The sequence below is a fragment of the Gouania willdenowi genome, chromosome 16 (assembly GCF_900634775.1).
Source record: "Gouania willdenowi chromosome 16, fGouWil2.1, whole genome shotgun sequence".
Taxonomy (NCBI): domain Eukaryota; kingdom Metazoa; phylum Chordata; class Actinopteri; order Blenniiformes; family Gobiesocidae; genus Gouania; species Gouania willdenowi.
Window position 1 is genome coordinate 38,674,885 of NC_041059.1, and position 21,040 is coordinate 38,695,924.

Below are 21,040 nucleotides of genomic sequence, written 5' to 3' on the forward strand. Positions count from 1 at the left end.
GATTTCTTGTACACCGGTCTTAAAATATAAGGAATACTGGAGCTTGGTTGGGCGGGACGGACGGCTCGTAGTGGGCGCCTGAAAATGTCCCTTATTTTCAAATCCGAAACTTGACAGATATGCTCTGAGCTCATCCAAAGCTGCCACCTACAAGTCACCAGTTGGTCACTACATCATGGTACAAGTTAGATATTCACCGCAGAGCTTCGTCACTCTGTCTCCTAGCAACCACAGTCGAAAAAAGAAACAATTTACGTCTATGAAAGAGACAAAACACAAAATAATCTAGTCGTTATTCCTAAATGAGCAGGAACATTACGCTGGACGGGTTCTGACGTTGCACTTACCTGGAAAGAAGAAACTGCAGCAGGTGCAGCATGAACAGCTGAACAAGGAAGACACCTTAAAACAGGAAGTGTACGCTGCCATGGCAACCAATGGACAACTTTAACCTCCTCAAAGCAGTGAGTTAGTGAAGGAGCGATCACATCCATTTATTGGATTTATTAAGCAGCCCATCACTAGTAATGCTGTTGTACATCATTAGAATTCATGGAGCTGAGAGAGAGACCAGCGGTTAATGATGCTAGCCGCTCACAGCCAAAGGTTAGCGAGTCCACTGCAGTCCGTCATAGAAAATCCAATAATTAAAACATCGTCAACACTGTGCAACGCAACAAAAGCTCCTTTCAAACACCTCTGTGGACCATTTGTGAGAAAAGTAACAAGACGCCAGCGAAGGGTTTGTGTTCAGAACACAAGGCTGACCTAAAGAGACCAGCACTGCTTCACATGATGGGACCAGTTTGTGAAATGGAAAAGGAAACATGTAGGAACGCTGTACACATTGAAGTCCAGTGAAGAGTCATTAACTGGTGTGAATGGAAAAGCTGGGAGGTCCTCAGACTTTAGAGAAGCAGATGAATCCTGGTGACGGCTGTGCGCCCATCTACACGGGTTTGTTCACTTCCTCTCACACTTCGTCACGCGTTCAGAGCGTCTGACGATACTTTGGCCTGACAGACATTTATGAGTGGCAGCTGATTTGGGGGGGTTAGTGTCCTATGTCAAATCCCTGATCATTAACCCAACAATTCACCTTTGAGAAACCGGGGGCTTGTCCTGGTTCAGACTCAAAGCTAGGGCATGTTTGACTTTTTGATTTTGAAAAGAACAAATCTTTCTTTTTTCCCCACACACCGATCACAAGCCAATCAACAGATCATAAAGTCAACGTTGTCATTCGTGGCTTCGTAGTTGTGTAAAAACGTGTGACCTAATTTTCTGTGATCACAAAACACAAAAACGGAAAAAGCAGTCTGAACCGTTTTTATTTTTTAATAATTATTATTCATAGTCAGGCTCCGCCCCCGATATTACGCGGATATATCTCACATGCACATTTAAGGAAGATATCACAATTTACTCGCTATTTTTCCACGGAAAAACCACTGACCGAGTATCTCCAAGTGTAGCGAACGTATGTAACGTGGCGTAATTTCAGCGTAACTCTCCCTGTTTCCATCTGAAGCGTATAAATATTAAAAGTGATAGTTGACTCTATTAACCCTATTTATCATGTTTGGTAGCATTTCAGAAGTCATGTCATCTAAACAGGGAAGGACGATGAAAGGGAAACCAAACGGACGCATTTGACTTGAGGGCGTGGTTCACCTCCCTGTGACACAGCTGACACTCACACACGTCTGTCACGCCAACGTAACACAAACAGGAATACAGGCTCCTCCCCCTCGGTGGGGTTAGTCTTCTGATGGGATGGGAGATAGAAATGTAGTTTTTAGACGTTGTAGTGATACATGCATCCATTATACTGATATACACTTCTTTAAAAAAGTTTTTTTTAAAAAAAGATCATCAACAAAACCAAACAAAAACAAACCAAAGGTATTAGAAATGCAGCTATACAGAGTCTTGTACTATTCCAGGGGGCGAGGTGGAGAGTCCGCTCTGATGTCCGGGTGCTATCCAGTCGAGGAGGAAGATGAGTGGGTTAGTTACTGCAGCAGGGGCGGCTGCTGGGCTGAGCCGTCTCCGTCAGGTCCACCCCTCGGTTCCTCCCCCCGCTGCCACCGGCCGGCTGAGGCTCGTTCTTGGGGAGTTTCTTTGCTGCAGCGAGAAGAAAACAGAACGAGGAGATGTTTCAGAAGCTCCTGAATGGGCTTGGACATTAAAGAGGACTTCTGGGTTTTTATTTTATTGTTGTGGTCTAATCTAAATTAGGAAACAATAAAAGAACAGATGAACACTTAATCATACTGGGCGGGACCACAAACATGTGATTGTATCTGATCTGAGGGTCACGTGATCAACGGTCCATTAATATTGTGATTTTTTCCCCTTTTTGTTTTGTATACATTTGTGTCCGTTTTGTGTATTATTCTTCTCGTTTGTGTGTTTTGAAGTCATTTTTCGCGTTTTTGTACATTTTTCTGCTCTTTAGTCCATTTTTGATGTCATATTGTGCGTTTGTGTTGTAATTTCCTTCTCATTTTATATTTCTGTCATTTTGTGCATTTTTAGAGTCATTTTGTGTAATTTTCTTCTCATTTGTGCATTTTTGGTGTCTTACGTCTTTTGGTTGTGATTTTGTGTTTTTTGTCATTTTGTTGATTTATCTGTGTTTCTGGTTTTATTTTGTGCGTTTACTTCTGGGGTCACATAAAATTGGAGACACTGGGCCACCAGTTGGCCGTGTCTAATTAAAGTATCAGTATGTCCTTTCTGCGTTTGTTGCATGTTTTTTAGGCATGTTGTGTAACCTTTAAAGTTGAACAAACAGAGCTCCCTAAACACTGTATTCTCTCACTATAAGTTGCACTGGTATAGGTCACATGCCCAAATGTTAGACTGTTTGCAAAAGAAGGTGCAGTTCAGTTTTTAGTCACTAGATGGTGCTGTCTGCTGACAGAATTCACAGATATGTTGCACTGGTTTATGGGTAATTAATAGGATACTTCGGGGACTTGTCCCTGGGTACTGTATAAACACGCCTTGTTGAAATAGTAACCTGGGTCCTTCAGGCATGTAATCAAAGCTCAACCTCTTTTTCTGATGATGATGATGATGTTCCAGTGAGGAAGAAAATGGTGTCTTGATCCCCCAGCTTAAGGCTGATCCCAATAGACAAACTGGATTTTCCATCTACTCTTTAGAAACATGCTAAAACATGAACACAATGATATTCATAAGTTCAGTGCAGTAGTTCCACCTCCAGCCCATGATCACTGGAAAGTCTTTCATATCACGGATCACTTAGGAAACATTTATTATTTCACCTCAGGTCTGTGAGAACAAATGTTTTAAACCAGGGGTTCTCCACTGGTCTCACCCTGGGACCCACATTTTGCCACTGTCATCACGACACTTTTTTTTTTTTTTTTTTTTTTTTTTTTTTAGAATTTAACTAACTAAATTTAGTTTTTCAAAAATAGCTGTTGGAAACACAATCTTTTAAAACATAAATCTATTTATTTTCCTGTGCAACATACATTTCACAACATGCCTGTTCCAATGAAAAGTTACTTTCAAAATAAAAGACAAGTCCAACATGAGAGACATTAAGTATTTATTCGTTTTTGACCAGCTGTCCTTGACCCACCCAGTGCAGGTCCGCGACCCACTTTTGGGTCCTGACCAACCAGTTGAGAATTGCTGTTTTAAACTACAAAACATAAAAAATGTCCAAATAATAGAAACCTTATGTGGAGGATAAATCTGAAACCTGGGAAACACAAAACATTGGATGAGATTAAGCACTGTATGTAAACTATTATTTTATTGAACGTATTGCTGCCGGTAGATTAATAGTGCAGTGCCACACTCACCACAGCTCAGCCTAAAAGGTATTTTAATGACGTGACTCAAGCCGTTATCGCAGTTTTACAGGCTTTAATGGAGGTCGTAGTAACACGGCAACAATAAACAATCAAACACAAAGAACCGTCTTACACCGTCATACACTCACACTACCGTGGGAACAGAATTGTTCACTCTTTTCCTTGCTTACGCCCGCCCTTTCCTCAGCCTCCCAGCCAATCACCACTCAGAACACATGTAAACAAAGACACACATTGGCAGAGAAAGCTGTACGTAGCCATGATGCCTTCACGGCCATGGGAAATCTCAGCATCAGTTAACCACTGAATACACACAAGTGGAACATAACCAGAACATAGAACCCAGTCCGTTACAGAACGCAGACCAGACCGGACGGAACCATGCGTGGAGCACAGACCAGACTGAAGAACCAATCATATTTGTTCCTTGTGAACCAGCAGCAAGTGAGGAATGAGCAAAATCAGCAAATAATATTCAGTGAATGTGAACGCTGAACAACTAAACGCAACACAACGCCGTCAATATCTCGTCCCACTACTTTCAGAAATGATATCACAACAATACAGAAGTGTTTTTGTGTTTGTTGACGTCTATAGACGTCATTTGTGTTTTTCGGCTGGGGTTGCTAGGAGACAGTGTGACGAAGCTCTCCGGTGAGTATCTAACTTGTACCATGATGTAGTGACCAACTGGTGACATGTAGGTGGCAGCAGAACACCTTTGGATGAGAGATCACCCGTGATGGGCAGAGCTCAGAGGGAGAGGAAAGGAGTTTACAAGACAGAAAATGGCGCTACGAGAGTTGATGCTGAAGTTCCCACCAGCTCACATTCAACCAGAGCATGTGTGGAACTCAGTGGACTATTGAGAGTGTCGCAATGGTGAGAGAAAACGACCTAAAAAAACGGGGCAAGCGGTGACACTTGGCACGTCCGGGAGAAGGAGAAAGTTGTGTGTGTGGAGAATGACGGGGGAGAGACTTGGAGGAACACCTAAATACATTAAGAAATCCATTCAACTGTGACATAAATAGTAAAATAATAATAATTTTGCCAACAAAAGCCCTGTTTCAGTGTTGTTTTTGTAGTTTTACAGAAGGAAACAATGTTGAGGTGTCACTAAAGCAAAAAAAAGTCACTAATAGATTTTTTCATAAAAACACGTTTTTCTCAGCTTTTTGTCACAAACTGGCAAATTGTGTGAAACTTGCCTCTATTTAACTGCTGATTACAGAAAAACGAAACAAGCTAGGAACACAATTCATTTTTCCTGCTGAAATTAGAGACGTTAATCTTATAGAATTCAGAATGTCATAGTACAAAATCTTCTGTGGGTCTTTAAGAATGAGTCAAAATGCTTTAAAACGGCTGGTACTGAGTGGGTAGAAATTTTGAAAATGGCTGGCACTGTATGAGTTAATGTAATAGAGATTTAAAAAAACAAAACCATAAAGTTCAAATTAAAAGATTTAAAAATGTAAAAAAAAAAGTGAAAAATGAAGCCCGATAGCTGAGCGGGAAAATGAGTTTGTGCCGGGCTCGGGCCAAGAATCTAAACTCTACCCTGCAGACACTGGGATTGTTAGAAAGAGCAGAAGCTAAAGTAGAAAACATCTCTTCCAACATATGAACATTAATGAACAGTCGGCAGCTGTTAAACGACATAACAGCTGAGAAACACTCACCGATGGCCATGAAAATCTCATTCACGTTCACTGAGGTCTTGGCTGATGTCTCCATGAAGAGCAAGCTGTTGTCGTCTGCGTACGACTGTGCGTCCTGTGAGAGGGAAACCAGGAAGAAATGATGAAGAAATCATCTGCAGCTCAGCTCACGTCCAATCAGTTCAAACCTCGTAGTCCAGAGCTCTCTTGTTGGCCAGATCGGCCTTGTTCCCAGCCAGGGCTATTACGATGTTTGGACTGGCCTGCCTCTGAAGCTCTTTCACCCATTTTTTCGCCCGTACGAACGACTCCTGACAAACCAAACGGAGCAGGGAGGGGAACCATCAGATAAACGGAGCAGCTGCAGCAGCGTGTGAACAACAAGCTTTCAGAGATAACAACAAACCACACAATTAAGTACCATTGTTCATCGTTTACAGCAGACATGCACAACTGGCGGTGCGGGGGCCACATGTGGCCCTCTGTCAGATTTTGTGTACCCCGAAAGTAAATGCAAAAAATTACTAAAAACTTTCAAATTCAGAGCAAAATACACAAAAAAACACTAAACTACACAAATAACACACATGACAACAATGAACAAATTGACATAAAACTACACAAAAAACTACAATAACCTATACAAAACACACATTATGACAACAACAATGCACCAAATGACAGAAATACACAAAACTACAGCAAAAACACAAAAAATTAGATGTCGTGACAAAATCTAGAATCAATCGTGATTTTATAATTGACGATTATGAATTGATTCTTAAAGTTCCAAAGATCTTTAATTTACATTTTTCACATTGTAACACAAACCAGACGAGTCATCCTAATTTAAATATTTCCCATGAAAATCGCATCAATAATCTGTAATAGTCAAAAATCGATTTGTATTCAAATCGGAAATCAATAATTGGAATGGAATTGGGAAATTGGACTGATTAAGCACTCTTGACAAGAATATAGCAAAAATAGACAAAAAAAAAAACAACAATATGACAACACAAAATAAAATATACAGTATAGAAAATATCAAAAATATACAAAATTACCCTAAATTGAGAGAAAAATACCCAAAAATCACCAAAATACAAAAAACACATTATGACAACAGTAATGCACAAAATGATAGAAAAAAAAAAACACAAAATTTTATATAAAATAGGAGTCGTAAAAAAATACATCAAGAATCAATCCTGATTATTGATGATTTGAACATTTATTATTTACATTTTCACATTGTAACAAAAACCAGACGAGTCTTAATTTGGATATTTCACTCACACTATACAATATTAAACGTGCTGTGAAAAGTTACATAAAAGAGAAGTCAAATAATTTAGTGGCTGATGTTGAATGAAAGATCAAGAATCAGCAATAATCAAAAATGGCATCGATAATAGTTAATAATCAAAAAATGCTTTGCATTCAAGGAGGATCAATCAAGGAGGATCAATAATTGGAATTCAATCAGGAAATTGGGCTGATTGCCAACAATACAGCAAAAATACACAAAACTACAACACAAAATGAAACCAAAAATACACAAAATTAAAACAAAAATACACAAAATGAAAGAAAACAAATCACAAAATGAATTAAAAAAAAAAAGTGCAGACCAATTGAGAGAAAAATACACAAAAAAACAAACAAACTTGTACAAAAAACACATAATGCACAAAATAATAGAAAAATGCAAAATAACAAAAAAATACACAAAACTACGTATAAATCAGGGGTCGCGGAAATAAATTGAGAATCACTCGTGATTTTATTATTATAATAACATTATTATTCATTGTTGATAATTATGAATCATTCTTAAATTTCCAAAGATCCAGAAAAAACACAATATAACAAAATGAGAATATACAAAATGAAAACAAAAATACACAAAACAAAAAAATATGCAAAATCACAAAATTAATCCAAAAACATAAAGAGAGACAGATATAATGACTCCAAAAAACACACACAAACACCTTGTTGTTTCCGGTGTTAATGCTCTGATAGTTCATTATTCTAATGCTAACATGCGTGTGTGTGGCCCCACCCACCCTATGAGTGAACAGGTTGTGGTATGGCGCACAGTCCCTACCTTGTTGGTGATGTCGTAGACCACAATGGCGGCCTGCGCCCCTCTGTAGTACATGGGGGCCAGGCTGTGGTAGCGCTCCTGACCGGCCGTGTCCCAGATTTCAAACTTGACTGTTGTGTCGTCCAAACATAGCGTCTGAGTCAGAAAGGCAGCTGCACCAGGACAAAGCACAACAGCCAGAGGCAGTGAGAGCGACGCCAAGACAGAGCGGATTAACACGTGCACGTAACGCCAAACGCCTGAACCAAACGCTTCTCTGGCTGTATTTCTATAACTGTTTTTCCCAAAATAAAAGCAATATTTCAAAAGTTTCCACAAAGTGTAATTGTGCTTGGAAAGTGTTTCCATTGAAGGTTGTTTTGGTAACTATAACTATGGTGAAATCTCATCCTGCCGCTGCGAGACTTCAGTACCTCCTTAGAACACTCTGCATTCCTTTGTCGTTTCATGTATAATGTGGCACTAATCATTTATAAAGGGGCAGTATTATGAAAAAAACACTTTATATATATATATATATATATATATATAACATCCCTTTAACCTCATTCAGAGGGTCACAGTTGAAAATGTTCTGTTTCCTCTCTCCCTTGTTATTCCACATTTTGTGAAAAGTCAGCTTTAAATGGGAGAGATCGATTTTTCTCATGTTGTGACGTCACATCGTGGAAACTCCTCCTCCTGACAATCCTGGCTCCTCCTACTCTATAAGAACGTGATCTCCTCCCTCTCAAACACCTCACAGGTAAAACAAACACTGCGGTTTAATATAGAATATATATTATCCCTTATTGTCATATATGTAAAGCTACATACATGAAATGTCTTCTCTGTATTTAACCCCTCCCTGAGGAGCAGCCGCGGTGTAGAACCCATGGAGAAGTTAGAGTTAATATAAGGGACTGATCAACATCCCACAGTGATGGACCAGGGAGATTAGAACCAGTGACCGTATGACTATAAGCCTGCTCCCTTAACCACTAGTCCCTTTATCTACAGATAATATACGTTCGGTTAATAGACAAATCAGTATATAGATAATTTGAAGCGCAGCATGAGCGCTCACAATCAGTTTCATTTTTAGTAGACGTTATACCGCCTTTGACATGATCTGACGTGTTTGTGACCCAATGCGAGGCAGCAGTCGGACAAAATAAATGATTGTCACCTTAAATGTCCCATATCATGCTATTTTTCACCCATCTTCATTTGTTCTAAGAACCCCAACAACATAGTATTTGAGGTTTATTTTTTCCAGAGTTTTAGTCTCTGAAATGTCACTTTCAGAATCAGAATCAGAATCAACTTTATTGGCCAGGGGTGTATGAATACACACGAGGAATTTCTTTTGGTGACCTGTGCTCTCTCAGGTAGTTTAACATTAAATAATAACAATCAACTAGAATAAAGAAAAATAAATAAAATAAAGAAAAAAAAATTAAAAAAAAGAAGTATCAACATAAATATAAGAGTAGTTAGACTAATATGTGCAAACTAAATAAAACTAACAAGATAATAATAATAGTAATAATAATAATAATAATAATAATAATAATGAAATAAAATAAAAATACAATAATAATAATAAGATAATAGTGCAGTAGTACATTGATGAGTAGTGCAGGTGAACATTTAAATGAAAAAATTATGTCCATGAACATTTCGCAGTGACAGGTTGTTCCAGGGTTGATATGTTTAGTTCCAGGTTATTTCACAGTAACAGAAACAGGTTTGACACTCTTTGACTGTATAGTGTTGATCAGAGTGACAGCCTGAGCAGTTCTAAAAACAGGCTGTTTTGGGGCCTACTTATGTATATTTATGCCTAGGTGTGTCTGTAGACGCTGACATCATGCCTCGCTCTAACGAGGCAGAGCAGTTATCACTAAAGCGATTTTCTTTTGTGATCCACACACTGTTATTGTTTTCAGCCAAAAAACTGCACATTACAGTAAAACAGATAAAGTGGCTATTGTGATTGTGAGTCTATCGCAGCGCTTCAGGCGGTGTGTTTATCACAGCAGCAGCAGAGTCATTCAACTGCTTCAAACACCGGAGGGTTAAGCTGCAGCCAGCCCCATATTGCCAGGCGTTTTACATGATTTTCACTGATTTTTTAAGACCCACAGAACATTTTGTACTATGACAATCTGAAATCTGAAATCAGATTCTGAAAGATTAGACTCTCGTTTCATCAGAAAAAATTAATTTTGTTTCTAGTTTGTTTCGTTCTTCTATAATCTGCAGTTGAATAGAGGCAAGTTTAACACAAATTGCCAGTTTGTGACAGAAAGCTGAGAAAAACATATTTTTCTGAAAAAATCTATTAGTGACTTTGAAGCATTTTTGCTTTGCTTCAGGGACACCTTAACATTGGTTTCCTTCTATAAAACTACAAAAACAAAACTGAGACCGGACATTGTAATTATTTTGCTATCTGGGTCAGAGTTTAATTCTTACTGTATTTAGGCGTTCCTCCAAGTCTCTCCCCCCGTCATTCTCCACACACGCAACTTCCTCCTCCTCCCGGACATGCCGACTGTCAAAGCTTGATCGTTTTCTCTCACCATCGCGACACTCATTAATCCACTTAATTCCATACATGCTCTGGTCGAGTATGAGCTGATATGTGCTGCTGGGAGCTTCAGCACCAACTCTCGTAGCGCCATTTTCTGTTTTGCAAACTCTTTTTTCTCTCCCTCTGAGCTCTGCCCAACATGGGTGATCTTTCATCCAAAGGTGCGCTACTGCCACCTACATAGCACCAGTAGTCACTACATCATGATACAAGTTAGATATCCAGAGGAAAGCTTCGTCACACTGTCTCCTATCAATCTCAGCCGAAAAACACAATTAACATCTAAAGACGTCTTTGGCCATCAATCAGTTACCTAAAGGAATGGTGCATTTAGGGTGATAGTCATTTGTTTTCACAATAGCCTCTTAAATATCCATATGTTTTACTGTAATGTGCAGTTTTCTGGCTGAAAACAAAAACAAGTGTGTGGATAGCAAAAAACAATAGCTATTGTGATCAGCTGTGGTTTAGAGTCTGCGTCTACAGACACACCCATGCATGAAGACTCAGTTTTTAGAAACGTCATAAAAGTGACTTTTCAGAGGCTAAAACTCTGGAAAACAGGCGAGTTTGGGAAAATAATACTATGTTGTTGGGGTTCTTAGAACAAATGGAGATGTGCGAAAAATAGCATAATACTGGATCTTCAAGTCTAATGCTAAGAAATGTCTGGGTCTCCTCTTATGTTTACAAATACCGCACCATCTTTTATCAGAGAAAAGTGGTCATGGTACCAGGTACCAGGGTTAGGGTCAATTACATTTTTAAATTACAATTACATCTTTAATTAACCATGTTCAATATTGACTTCATTACATTTATGGTGACCAGCATTTTTTCCAATTACAATTAAAAATTACAGTTATTTTACCCCTGAAATCAAGTACATTCTCAATTACTAAAGTTAAATTGCAATTAATCACAATTACTGCGCCTAATAAATAAGCCCATAAAATGTGATCTTCCTCTTGTGTTAGCATCTCTCATAATAATGGGTTTGACCCATGTCTTAAATCAGCTTTAAAATACACTAAAAATATTATCTATCATCTAGTTTGTTTGTCATCTCTTGGTTACCTCGTTAGGCTTCCTAATCAATGAGAATATTTGTATTAATATCAGTGGTGTGGGTGTCTGAGCCTTTTTCCTGTCAGTATAGCCCTAGATTTATATATATTTTTTTTTAAATGGTAAAAAGAACCTCAGGATTCACTGACAGGTGGTGGGAGAACTTGATATGAAACATATTTTTAACTGTCAATTACGTACGTGTAAGCCATAGAACTGCAACAGGGATCCCCAGGTTTGCATTTAATTACATTATGACAGTTTTTATAGAATTTCCATGACCATTACAATTACAAAGACAATTATCTTTTCAATTAATTTTTAGTTATAACAGCAACAGATTTTGTCAATTACAATTATTATTACGTCATAACTGTAAATTATAATTTATCTTTTATGCGATTACAATTATAACTGACCCCAACCCTGCCAGCTACGTCATGTCCTGACGTGTAATCGCTAGTCAAGTGTTCCCATTGCGCTTTCGCGATACATTTAAATATGGAAACGTCTGAAAAACCTCCTCATGAAAAAGTCAAAACGTTTTTGTGATATTTGAGTGTTTTTTAAATTCAGGTGTTTCCATTTCCAGTTTTTTTTTAACCATTTAGATTATGCACATTTCCAAGTGCAATGGAAATACAGCTAGATAGACAAAATTAAATTAATTGCACGTGGGAATAAGTTTGTCTTTGGGATTCCAAGTAAAGCACAGATTACATCCAGGGTTCTCGCCAGCACTGTTGAGCGTAGGGCCCACCTCCCCTACGGAGCAATGGCGTCCCCTACGCTCCATTTTCAGCAACGTAGGGGGGATTTTCTGTTGTTTTTCCTTTTTTTTTTTTTTTTAAATCGGTACCGTGGTAATAATTGTTGTACACAAAAGAGACTTCCAGGCGTTCACGGGTAGGGCTGCTCAATTAATCAAAATTTGATTACAATTTTGATTATTACACCCAACGATTTTAAAAATACCATAATAAAAAAAAAAAAGATTATAAAAAAATGTTTCAAAAAAAGTTTTTTTTAACATGTTTTATTCGCGAAATAAAACAAACACACTATTTCAGACATCTACAAATAATAAAGCTTGGCACACACACGTTATTATTACTAACTTTGAGTTGTTTAATCCATGCACATGCAAGCTCCTCCCCTCCGCCCCGCCCCTCTCAAAGCCAAAACTAGCCTGCAGGCCAACACAAGGAAAGTTGTTGCTAGTGGTCTTGAAACATTGCAGGAGAAATGCAGCAAAACACTTGGTAAACAAGCAAGGCAAGTCAAATTCTCTTCAATGAATAACCCAGAAACTCGTACATCAGCCTATTTAAGACAGGCAATCTGCTCGGATGCTCCCGTCTATACCCGTGGACCCCTGCAGCCACCTAGCTGCCCCCGATACTGCCTGTGTGCAATATAAACAATGTAGCTTCAACCAGACGTAGCGTGTAGCTGCTCGTCATGTTAACAGCTCACAATGGATCATTCTAGATCCAAGTGCATGGATGTGAACCGTGTTTGGGCTTAAAGAGACATAGGCTTCATTCTAGTCAAACGAGTTTGGGCTGCGTCTTCTTTTTTCGGCCCGATTAAAGCTGTACTCTGTGTGTGCACATGCATGCGTCCTCCGCTTGTGTGTGTGTGTGTGTGTGTGTGTGTGTGTGTGTTCTAATTTAACTTCAGGTCAAACTTATTAATTCATTTAAATTTGAAAAGCATGTCTTGGAATCAATCTTTTGAATAAAATGTTATTTATTGTCTTTACAGTGTGTGTAAGTATATTAGTGGAGGATCTATACCAAGCATGAGTAACTATAACTACCTTCATCATCACCATCACCAATTCAACAAATAACTTTTAGCTTTAAAGTAAAGCTGGAACAAAGTTAAGAAAAAAAAAAAAACCAATAAAACAAACTTTAGCTTTACGTCACTAAATTTGGCCCTTAGGTAGTTATACATTTCAAAATGTTCTGTGCCGATATTTGATCGTTTATGGTTTATCCGATCGTAAGAATTTGTCATCCCTCGATATAAACAATAAATTCCCATGTCAAAAATTAGCGAGGGCCTCGGGCCGTTTGTCCCTCAATTTAGCCAAGAATTGGTGCGTTCCACGGACCAAAACTGCCCGTTTGTTGTCACCAACTTATTATTCTCTGGAGCAGAACGTTTTTTATGGAAGCTCTGCACCGGCCAACACACACACCAAGGTCTGTGTGTGTGTGTGTTTGTCACGGCTACCTAAAGCTACTATGCTGCGATACATCATGGACCGCTACTTGGTTAAAACCAGACAACCATCCAACAAAGTGAACCGATTCAAGGTCCTCCGTCAGATCCACCCAAAGTTCCACAAACACAGGGACAGAGATGAACCTGTAGCAATGATTATGAACTGAAAACTCAACTAAAGCTAACTATGCTAAGCTAACACACCGATACACAGACTGGGCTAAGAGCTAATGCTAACCTCTCCATATAAGGAATAATAAGACGTCTTACTGTCACAGAGAGCCATCGACTTGTTTATGGACAGATTTAACACTTGTATGGAAGAATAAAAGATAACATGAAACACGTTGTGTGAAATAAATATTAGCATAATCACTAACGTCACTATTCATTCATCACAATTTGTGAAACACAATATTTTTTAATTATATTTCATCAGCAGTAAAAACACGACTGAACTTATTTGTGCTCATGTGTTTTTTTAAACAATTTTATATCAAGTGAGGAAATAAATGAATTACTTACAATAACACTAATAGTGATCCACATGCAAATATAGTTCATAAAATATCAGCTCATGAGGTGCTTGAGTCAGCAGTTATTGTAGCCTTTTTAAATGTGTCTAGTGTTGATGTGTTCACATTTATTAGTTTGTAAGGAACCTGTTATTTTTTATTTATTTATTTTTTATAGTTTTTATTTATTGTGATTTTTATCGTTATCGGGATAAATACTAGAAATTATCGGGACACATTTTTTTGTCAATATCGCCCATCCCTAGTCCCTATACTGTGAAAAATTCCTGGTTAGAACCCAGAGATCCCTGGAAGTTTGAGTTAAAGACCAGGAACTCTCTTCTAATGATTCACTCAGCTAAATTTGAGGGATTTTAATCAGGAAACCACAAAATGTGACTGAGCTCCATCTTGACATTTACAAGAAGAAGCTCTGTCCTCTGAGTGAATGCTTCCTGCTGTGGCTGTGCTAAGAAACGAAGAACAGAAGAGAAAAGTCTTACCTCCGATTGTGCTTTCTTGGAACTCATGAAACTGACCCTTGACAAAGCGAAGTACGAGGCTGGACTTCCCCACTGCCGACTCCCCTAAAAGCACCAGTTTAAACTGGCAGATCTTGTTGCCAGCGTTGGGCCCGTTGGGTCGAGTGGCTCCGCCTCTGTTTGCCATGTCGCACTGTGCGGTCTCTTCCCCTGGAGGTAGCTGGACTCCGAATAAATGTCACAAACAACCTAAAACAACATAGAGTCAGTCAGTAATCTGCACTTTCAGTGTGTAGAATTAAAAACTGCTCTTCTGGATAAGTAGGTCCAGAGTCACATTTAATTAGTAGAAGCAACAAATGAACTTTATTGTCTTCCACAGTACAGGTCTTTATCAACCAAACCGTCATTTCTTGGCTATAAAACACACTGTTTTATTGGCCGCATTATAATAATTTAGCAATTTTCTAAAAAAAATCAACAAATGCTGCAGCCTAACAAAGGCCACACCCTATTGGCTGATGATGGTGCCCTTCAGACAATCAGAACAGGCAGGTAGGCGGGATGCTGTACTCAAGTTAGGTTTCACGGAAATGTCCGTGTTTCAACTGATAAGTTTCCTTTACTACATAAAGTCTCCTCCTCACTGCTCCACGTCTACATATTAGTACATTTACGGCTTTTTATGGTCACTTTTTACTGGAACCAGACTGATACACCGCTTTGTCCGCTTTTCTTACCATTAACTACAGCGGAGCGATCACAGCGAGTCAGACTCTGAGTCAGAATACGGACGTGATCGCTTCTGAACAAATCCAACGTGGTGATTTGGCAACTTTATGCTGTTATGTTACTATTATAAACTGACTGACTTTTACTGTAGATGGAGCAGAGATCAGAACAGCCTGTATACAGCCTGTATCCAGGATGTTCTGATCTCTGCTCCATCTGTCCATCCTCCTTACAGAAGCATCTCCATCAGCCTCAGAGTCCAGAGCACCGATCAATCCTGAACAAACCTAACGCGGTGATTTAACAACTTTATGCTGTTCATTCTTCTATTACAAAATGGCTGACTTTTACTGCATCCACGCTGCTGCTGCGGGCGCTCTCTCTCTCTGACAACATTTCTTTGAGTCGTTGCTATGACGAAGCAGTGTGCATCATGACAAAATGAGTGATCAGAATGATTTAGTGCGAGCAACAATTTAATGTTAATGTCATTGTTCCACCTGGTCTAATGTGACGGAGCTCAATTTTGTGGTGGCATGAAGCTTATAAAACCGGAAAAAATTCACAATTTAGCCGCATCATTGTTTAAGCCGCAGGGTTCAAAGCGTGAGAAAAAAGTAGGGGCTTATAGTCCGGAAGTTACGGTAGGTTACAATATTCAAACAATTAGTCCCAATTATTAGTACCTCTCAGATCTTGACTTAAATTAATTTTGCAATCTTTTTCTTTTTATTATTATTATTAATGATTCCAATTTAAATTGCAGGAATTTTGTACAATAATTTAAGGGTTTTAGAATAAGTAGTAGTTCTTGGTATTATAAATTACTGCAATAATGTAAAGATTTACAAAGAAAGATTGTGACCCTCCTCAGTCCTCATATATTGGGGAGTTTCCGTGATTTTGTGAATTTGAAGGTCCTGAGATATCTGGAAATTAATAACATCGGGATTTATTAAAGATCCTTTTTTTTGAGTGTGAAAATTTTAGGGTTAGGGTAGAATGATGTGGCGGGCCACGTCAGGCTCGCGGGCCTCGACTTTGACATGTAGTTTGAAGGGAGCTTGAAGTCTGACAACCTGGCCGTGCATACACTGCTCTCCCTTATTTTCCCAGATGTTTATGGTCGTGTGTGTAAATGTGTTATAGACAGGACACAACACATTATTGTGTATATATGAGAAACACAGAATGTACACAGTGTTGCTACGTCTCTCACTAAGCATCTGATTCTATACTTTACAAGCAATGCCCATTTAAAACATGCAACAACAACAATTCCAACAGACACTGAACTCACCGCAGCTGCACATTGTCAAAGTGGTTAAAAATGTGTTTTAATCTCCAAGACACAAAGTTAACAAGAAAAACAGTTGGTTTTCCACTTCTTACTAACAACTAAGCACCTTTTACTGTACTTTATTTTGACATGTGCCTGGCATGGATAAGACTGAAATATCTTACATTTGATTATAAAGAAGTCAGTCAAATCCCTTAAAATCCTCTTTGATGCAACAATTGTTCATTCATGTCTGAGAGTAAAAATAACTTTGGGTTAACAAACCTTTACTAGTCTAAGAGTTAACCAACCATAACCTGAGGATCATTGTTCACCGTCTCCAGGTAAATACTGAACATGCCTGTAAGAATAACTCTTTGTGTGACAGTTATGTGGGCATTGGACAGACGATTTAAATCTGATTAGGAAACGAGTCTTCAGTAATAGAAGGTTTACAACCACAGATTTGAATTCTATCAACAGGTAAAATATTAAAAAATAAAAAAGCGACCCAAACACCTAAACAACAACAAAGTGTGATTGTTTACACTTTTCAGTACATGTGTTTCCATTCCAAAAATAATGACTCGCAGCTTCGTGGAAATCGCGTTACGACACAGAGATCAGCACAAATACCGTGTTTATGTTGTTGCCACTGTCTTAGCAGTGTTAGCAACGCAGCTAGCATCTACATTCCAAATCTATGGCTCAAACTAGATGCAGCTCAGCTTAAATAAAGCCCTAGTTCGTGAATGTCACAACAAGACTGGGCTGGAAAGTCTTCTTTTAATACATAATGCGACAATAATGACACATTGGAGAAAGCTAAAGTTCAAAAGAAGAGGCTTTGGGTGTGTACAGAGGGTGACAGATAGCTCGCCAGCTAGCTCGCGTTAGCAACCCGACGACAAACTGAACCACCTGATCATCACAGCTCGGTTTAGGGTTACAACTGTATCTGTAATCATGTGTGGATATAAAGTACGGATGGGCAATTCGTGATACATTAACAAAACATGTGTTTATGATGTGAGCTAGCATGCTAGCGCTCAGGGCTAATGTTGTTTAGCAACGTCGGGAGGGGCCCTTCGGTTAGCATTCGGTGGCTAACGCCAGCTACTTACCCACCAAAGAGAAGAAGCTGTGTTATGTGGCCGGTTTTAGTAGCACCGCGGTGTCCGATCACAGTGTGCCGAATCCCCGGGCAGCTGCTGTAAGGTCCGAGTTTATAAAACTCCGTGATCTGCCCCTCCGACTTCTTTCAACTTCCCTTTTGGCATCGTACGAACTGAAGCTGATGACAAATCTATGACTGCTACTGTCAGTGAGACGCAGAACAGCGCCTCCTGTGTTCGCCTTTAGTACTGCTGAACTGCACTGTGTTTATCTCTCACACACACGCACACGCACACGCACACGCACACGCGCACACACACACACACACACACACACACACACTATTGTGTTTTTAACTGTTTTGAACAATGTGTGTTAGCATTTGAAAAATGTGCTGTAAAGTGTATTGTTTAGCAGGTGGTGAACTAATTATAATAATTTATAATTAATAATAATAACTAGTGACTGAGGAAGAAGTTCGTGATATTTGATGACTGTGGTCACTGAATAGATTTTGTTTGAAAGCAATAAAAAGTGATTCACAGTTTAGTTCACATGGACGGAGAGTTTTGCAGACTGTGTTCAGAGTTTCAACCAATGATTGTTTGCAATCAGAAAAAAGGAACACAGCTGCTGCCTCCGGGCTTTTATTCTGAAGGCCATTTTTCTCCCTGGGTAATCTGTGCCACCTTTACTCCCGCTAACTGTGCCTCATCTGCTCATTACTGTAAGTAAATATTATATTCATAAATTTAAATGGGCTAAAACAGAACATAAAATTACATTATTTAACACTGAAATAAAGTTTTTGCCCATTTCTTAAACAAACGTTGAAAAACTTTGCTCATTCTGTCTAAACTCTAAACACAAGCAAGTAAGACAACACTGGAAAATAAAGCATTCACATCTATGTCAAATGTGGACTCTGCTATCCAGTGTCGATGTCATGGGGGGGCATTCGCGGGCAGTGCCCCCCCAGCTAACATACTGTACCCCCCACTCTTCCCACTACAGGGGAGCTTTTTATTCATTAAAGATATCTGATTGGCTATCAACTGACTGTGTCCATTCACTGACAGTGGACGGGAGTCTGCTCCATAGATATAATATACTGTGGTGTAATTGTTTAACGTTTGTGCTATTGAACGTACCCTAGAGCTGTTGTTAGGATCAGCCAATAGAATGTGTATATGTCTATGGCCTGCTCTGTTGATTCACGTGACGTCACTCACATTACTGTATCGCGACAAAGCGAGAGCGTTAAATTCAGATGGAGGGCAGGAAGTGATGCCTGAGAATCTTTCGTCTGAAATCATTAAAATGCCCATATTTTGTGTAATTTACGGATGCTCCAATCGTTCTAACCGAGAAAAGGAAAATATATTTTATAGAGTACCGATGATTGTCATTCACAAAGGTGAGAAATGTAAAAAGCTCACAGGACAACGCCGTAAAAAGTGGATTTTAAACCTACATCTGTGGTCGGGAGGAGCAGAGTCTGCTGATGCTGTAGCGACCACTTCATAAGGTTTGTTAGCGAGCTAACTTTGTTTATGTGGCTGTGTTTATATAGCATTAGGAATCCGTGTACCCTTCGTTCTTTGGTTATTCTGTTTTAAAACCAAATCAAAATAACAAATAAACAATGTGGTTATTTTGTTTTTATGATTTAAAACCAAAACAGAAATGCAGAAAAAACAAAAACCAGATAAACAGCATTTTTTTTTTTACTTGTTCTGTTTGTGTGATATTTATGGTGAAATTAGAGCAAGAACTGAAATCCGCTGCACCACGTTTCCCTCCACAGGTCCTGGACCAGGTCTCCTCACACAATAGAACTGTTTAGGATTTATTTCAGCAGTTTTCTGGTCCTGCTCATGTTTTCATTCAGTCTGTGGATGTTTTAGCTCGTAAAAAGCTGCTCACGCTGTAGTTTTGTTTTGCTGTGTTACGATCCAAATAGTATCTAAATAAACTGGTGACTGACTATTAACTGTGAGGCTGGTGTGAGGAACAATAGATGTTAGAACTTCTACCATTTCACACTTTTGCAAAAAAAAAGTTACAGCTTTTTTTAGGGTAGAAAAAAAAAATATTTTGCACGTTATAAATAACGCTAACAGCAACCGTCAACACACACGGAAGTTGATCATAAGAAACGAGGAGCACCAGTAGATTTATTACACCACCTCTGGTTCCACATGTGCATGTTTTACGTAACATCCATTTTTTTTTTTTTTTTAAATTTATTTATGTATTAATAACGTTTCAATTCACCAGTGACCGGGAGCAAAAGATGCTACTCAGAACTGCCTTGGCTGTTTTTCACAGAAGGAAAGTTTTCACATCAACTAAAAAATGAAATACTCAATTCAAACTAAATACAGTAATGTATTTACAGTACAGTAAATTCAGTTAAAGCAGAAATAAAACAAGAAACGTGTGCGTATGGGCTTATGGATCCATCCGTCTGTTGGAGTCTGGTCACAGGATCTCATCAACATCACAAGCAATGTCTTCTCTCACTAAGCACTGGTAAAATATCCACTGCCTGCAGAAGAGGCATATGATTGGGGGTCATGTACACCATCTCCAAGCAGAGTCCTCTATAGAATTCAGAAATGACGAGTAACAGGGCTGAGTACACAACTTCTAATGGATCATGGTTGGTGAACCAGTTGTGGACCAGAGCAGCCTGATGGAAACCATCATTATCCCAGACCAGAGGCGTTGCAACAGGGTAGGGCAACACAGGCAATTGCCTAGGGCCCCAAGATGAAGGGGGCCCCAAGGGATGACTGTTAGTCAATTTCAATGACAAAATAATGAAACTGCTTTGAGACGCTGCAGCGACAGAGCATCAAAAATCCCCTGCACGGGACCCTTTCTGAGTAGTCACTGGTTAGTTGCTAGTAGGGCCCCTGACAGACGGCAGATATCAGTGACAACTTGAAACCCCCCAGACACATTACAGTGATATGTCGGGAACCTCCCTAATGGGGCCCCACTACTACCAGTCCCTGCATCAACGTGCTGATGTTATCAAACACACACAGATATAATGAAGCAGACATATCCCTCAGGGCTCATGAAAAGAAGAAAAAAACAAGAAGAGGATGGACATAAAAACATGATAGTGGTAAGTGAGAATGTGTAAACTATGTGTGTTACATTATAAAAAAGTTTGTCCCAGTTAGTCCCAGTCACTTTGTCCTAAACTCCCAGTCATCCACCAGCACCAGAAGAGTTAACTGTACATTTAAGTCTATGTAAAGTGAATTTAGCCATTTATTTCTAAACACAATCATAAAGTATGTTTATATGTATTTATTAATCATTCAAATTTGACAGTGTGGTTAACAACACGCTTCTGTGTTATGACAAACTTAGAGCAAATATTT

General features: G+C 39.0%; 1 protein-coding gene across 2 annotated transcripts; it reads right to left on the minus strand.

Moving 5' to 3' along the window:
- Positions 1-475: 475 nt before the first annotated feature.
- Positions 476-17,872, minus strand: rab5ab (RAB5A, member RAS oncogene family, b). Of its 2 annotated transcripts, none has more exons than XM_028470721.1 (6): positions 17,652-17,872; positions 14,534-14,761; positions 7,635-7,786; positions 5,710-5,832; positions 5,543-5,636; positions 476-2,127 (listed from the first exon to the last, which is right to left on the minus strand). In XM_028470721.1, exons 2-6 carry the CDS (start codon positions 14,697-14,699, stop codon positions 2,012-2,014), a joined length of 651 nt encoding a protein of 216 aa, XP_028326522.1. In that variant the 5' UTR covers positions 14,700-14,761; positions 17,652-17,872; the 3' UTR covers positions 476-2,011. The 2 variants fall into 2 exon arrangements, with proteins under 2 accessions (XP_028326522.1, XP_028326523.1); XM_028470722.1 differs by having other exon boundaries at positions 17,648-17,872.
- Positions 17,873-21,040: the final 3,168 nt, after the last annotated feature.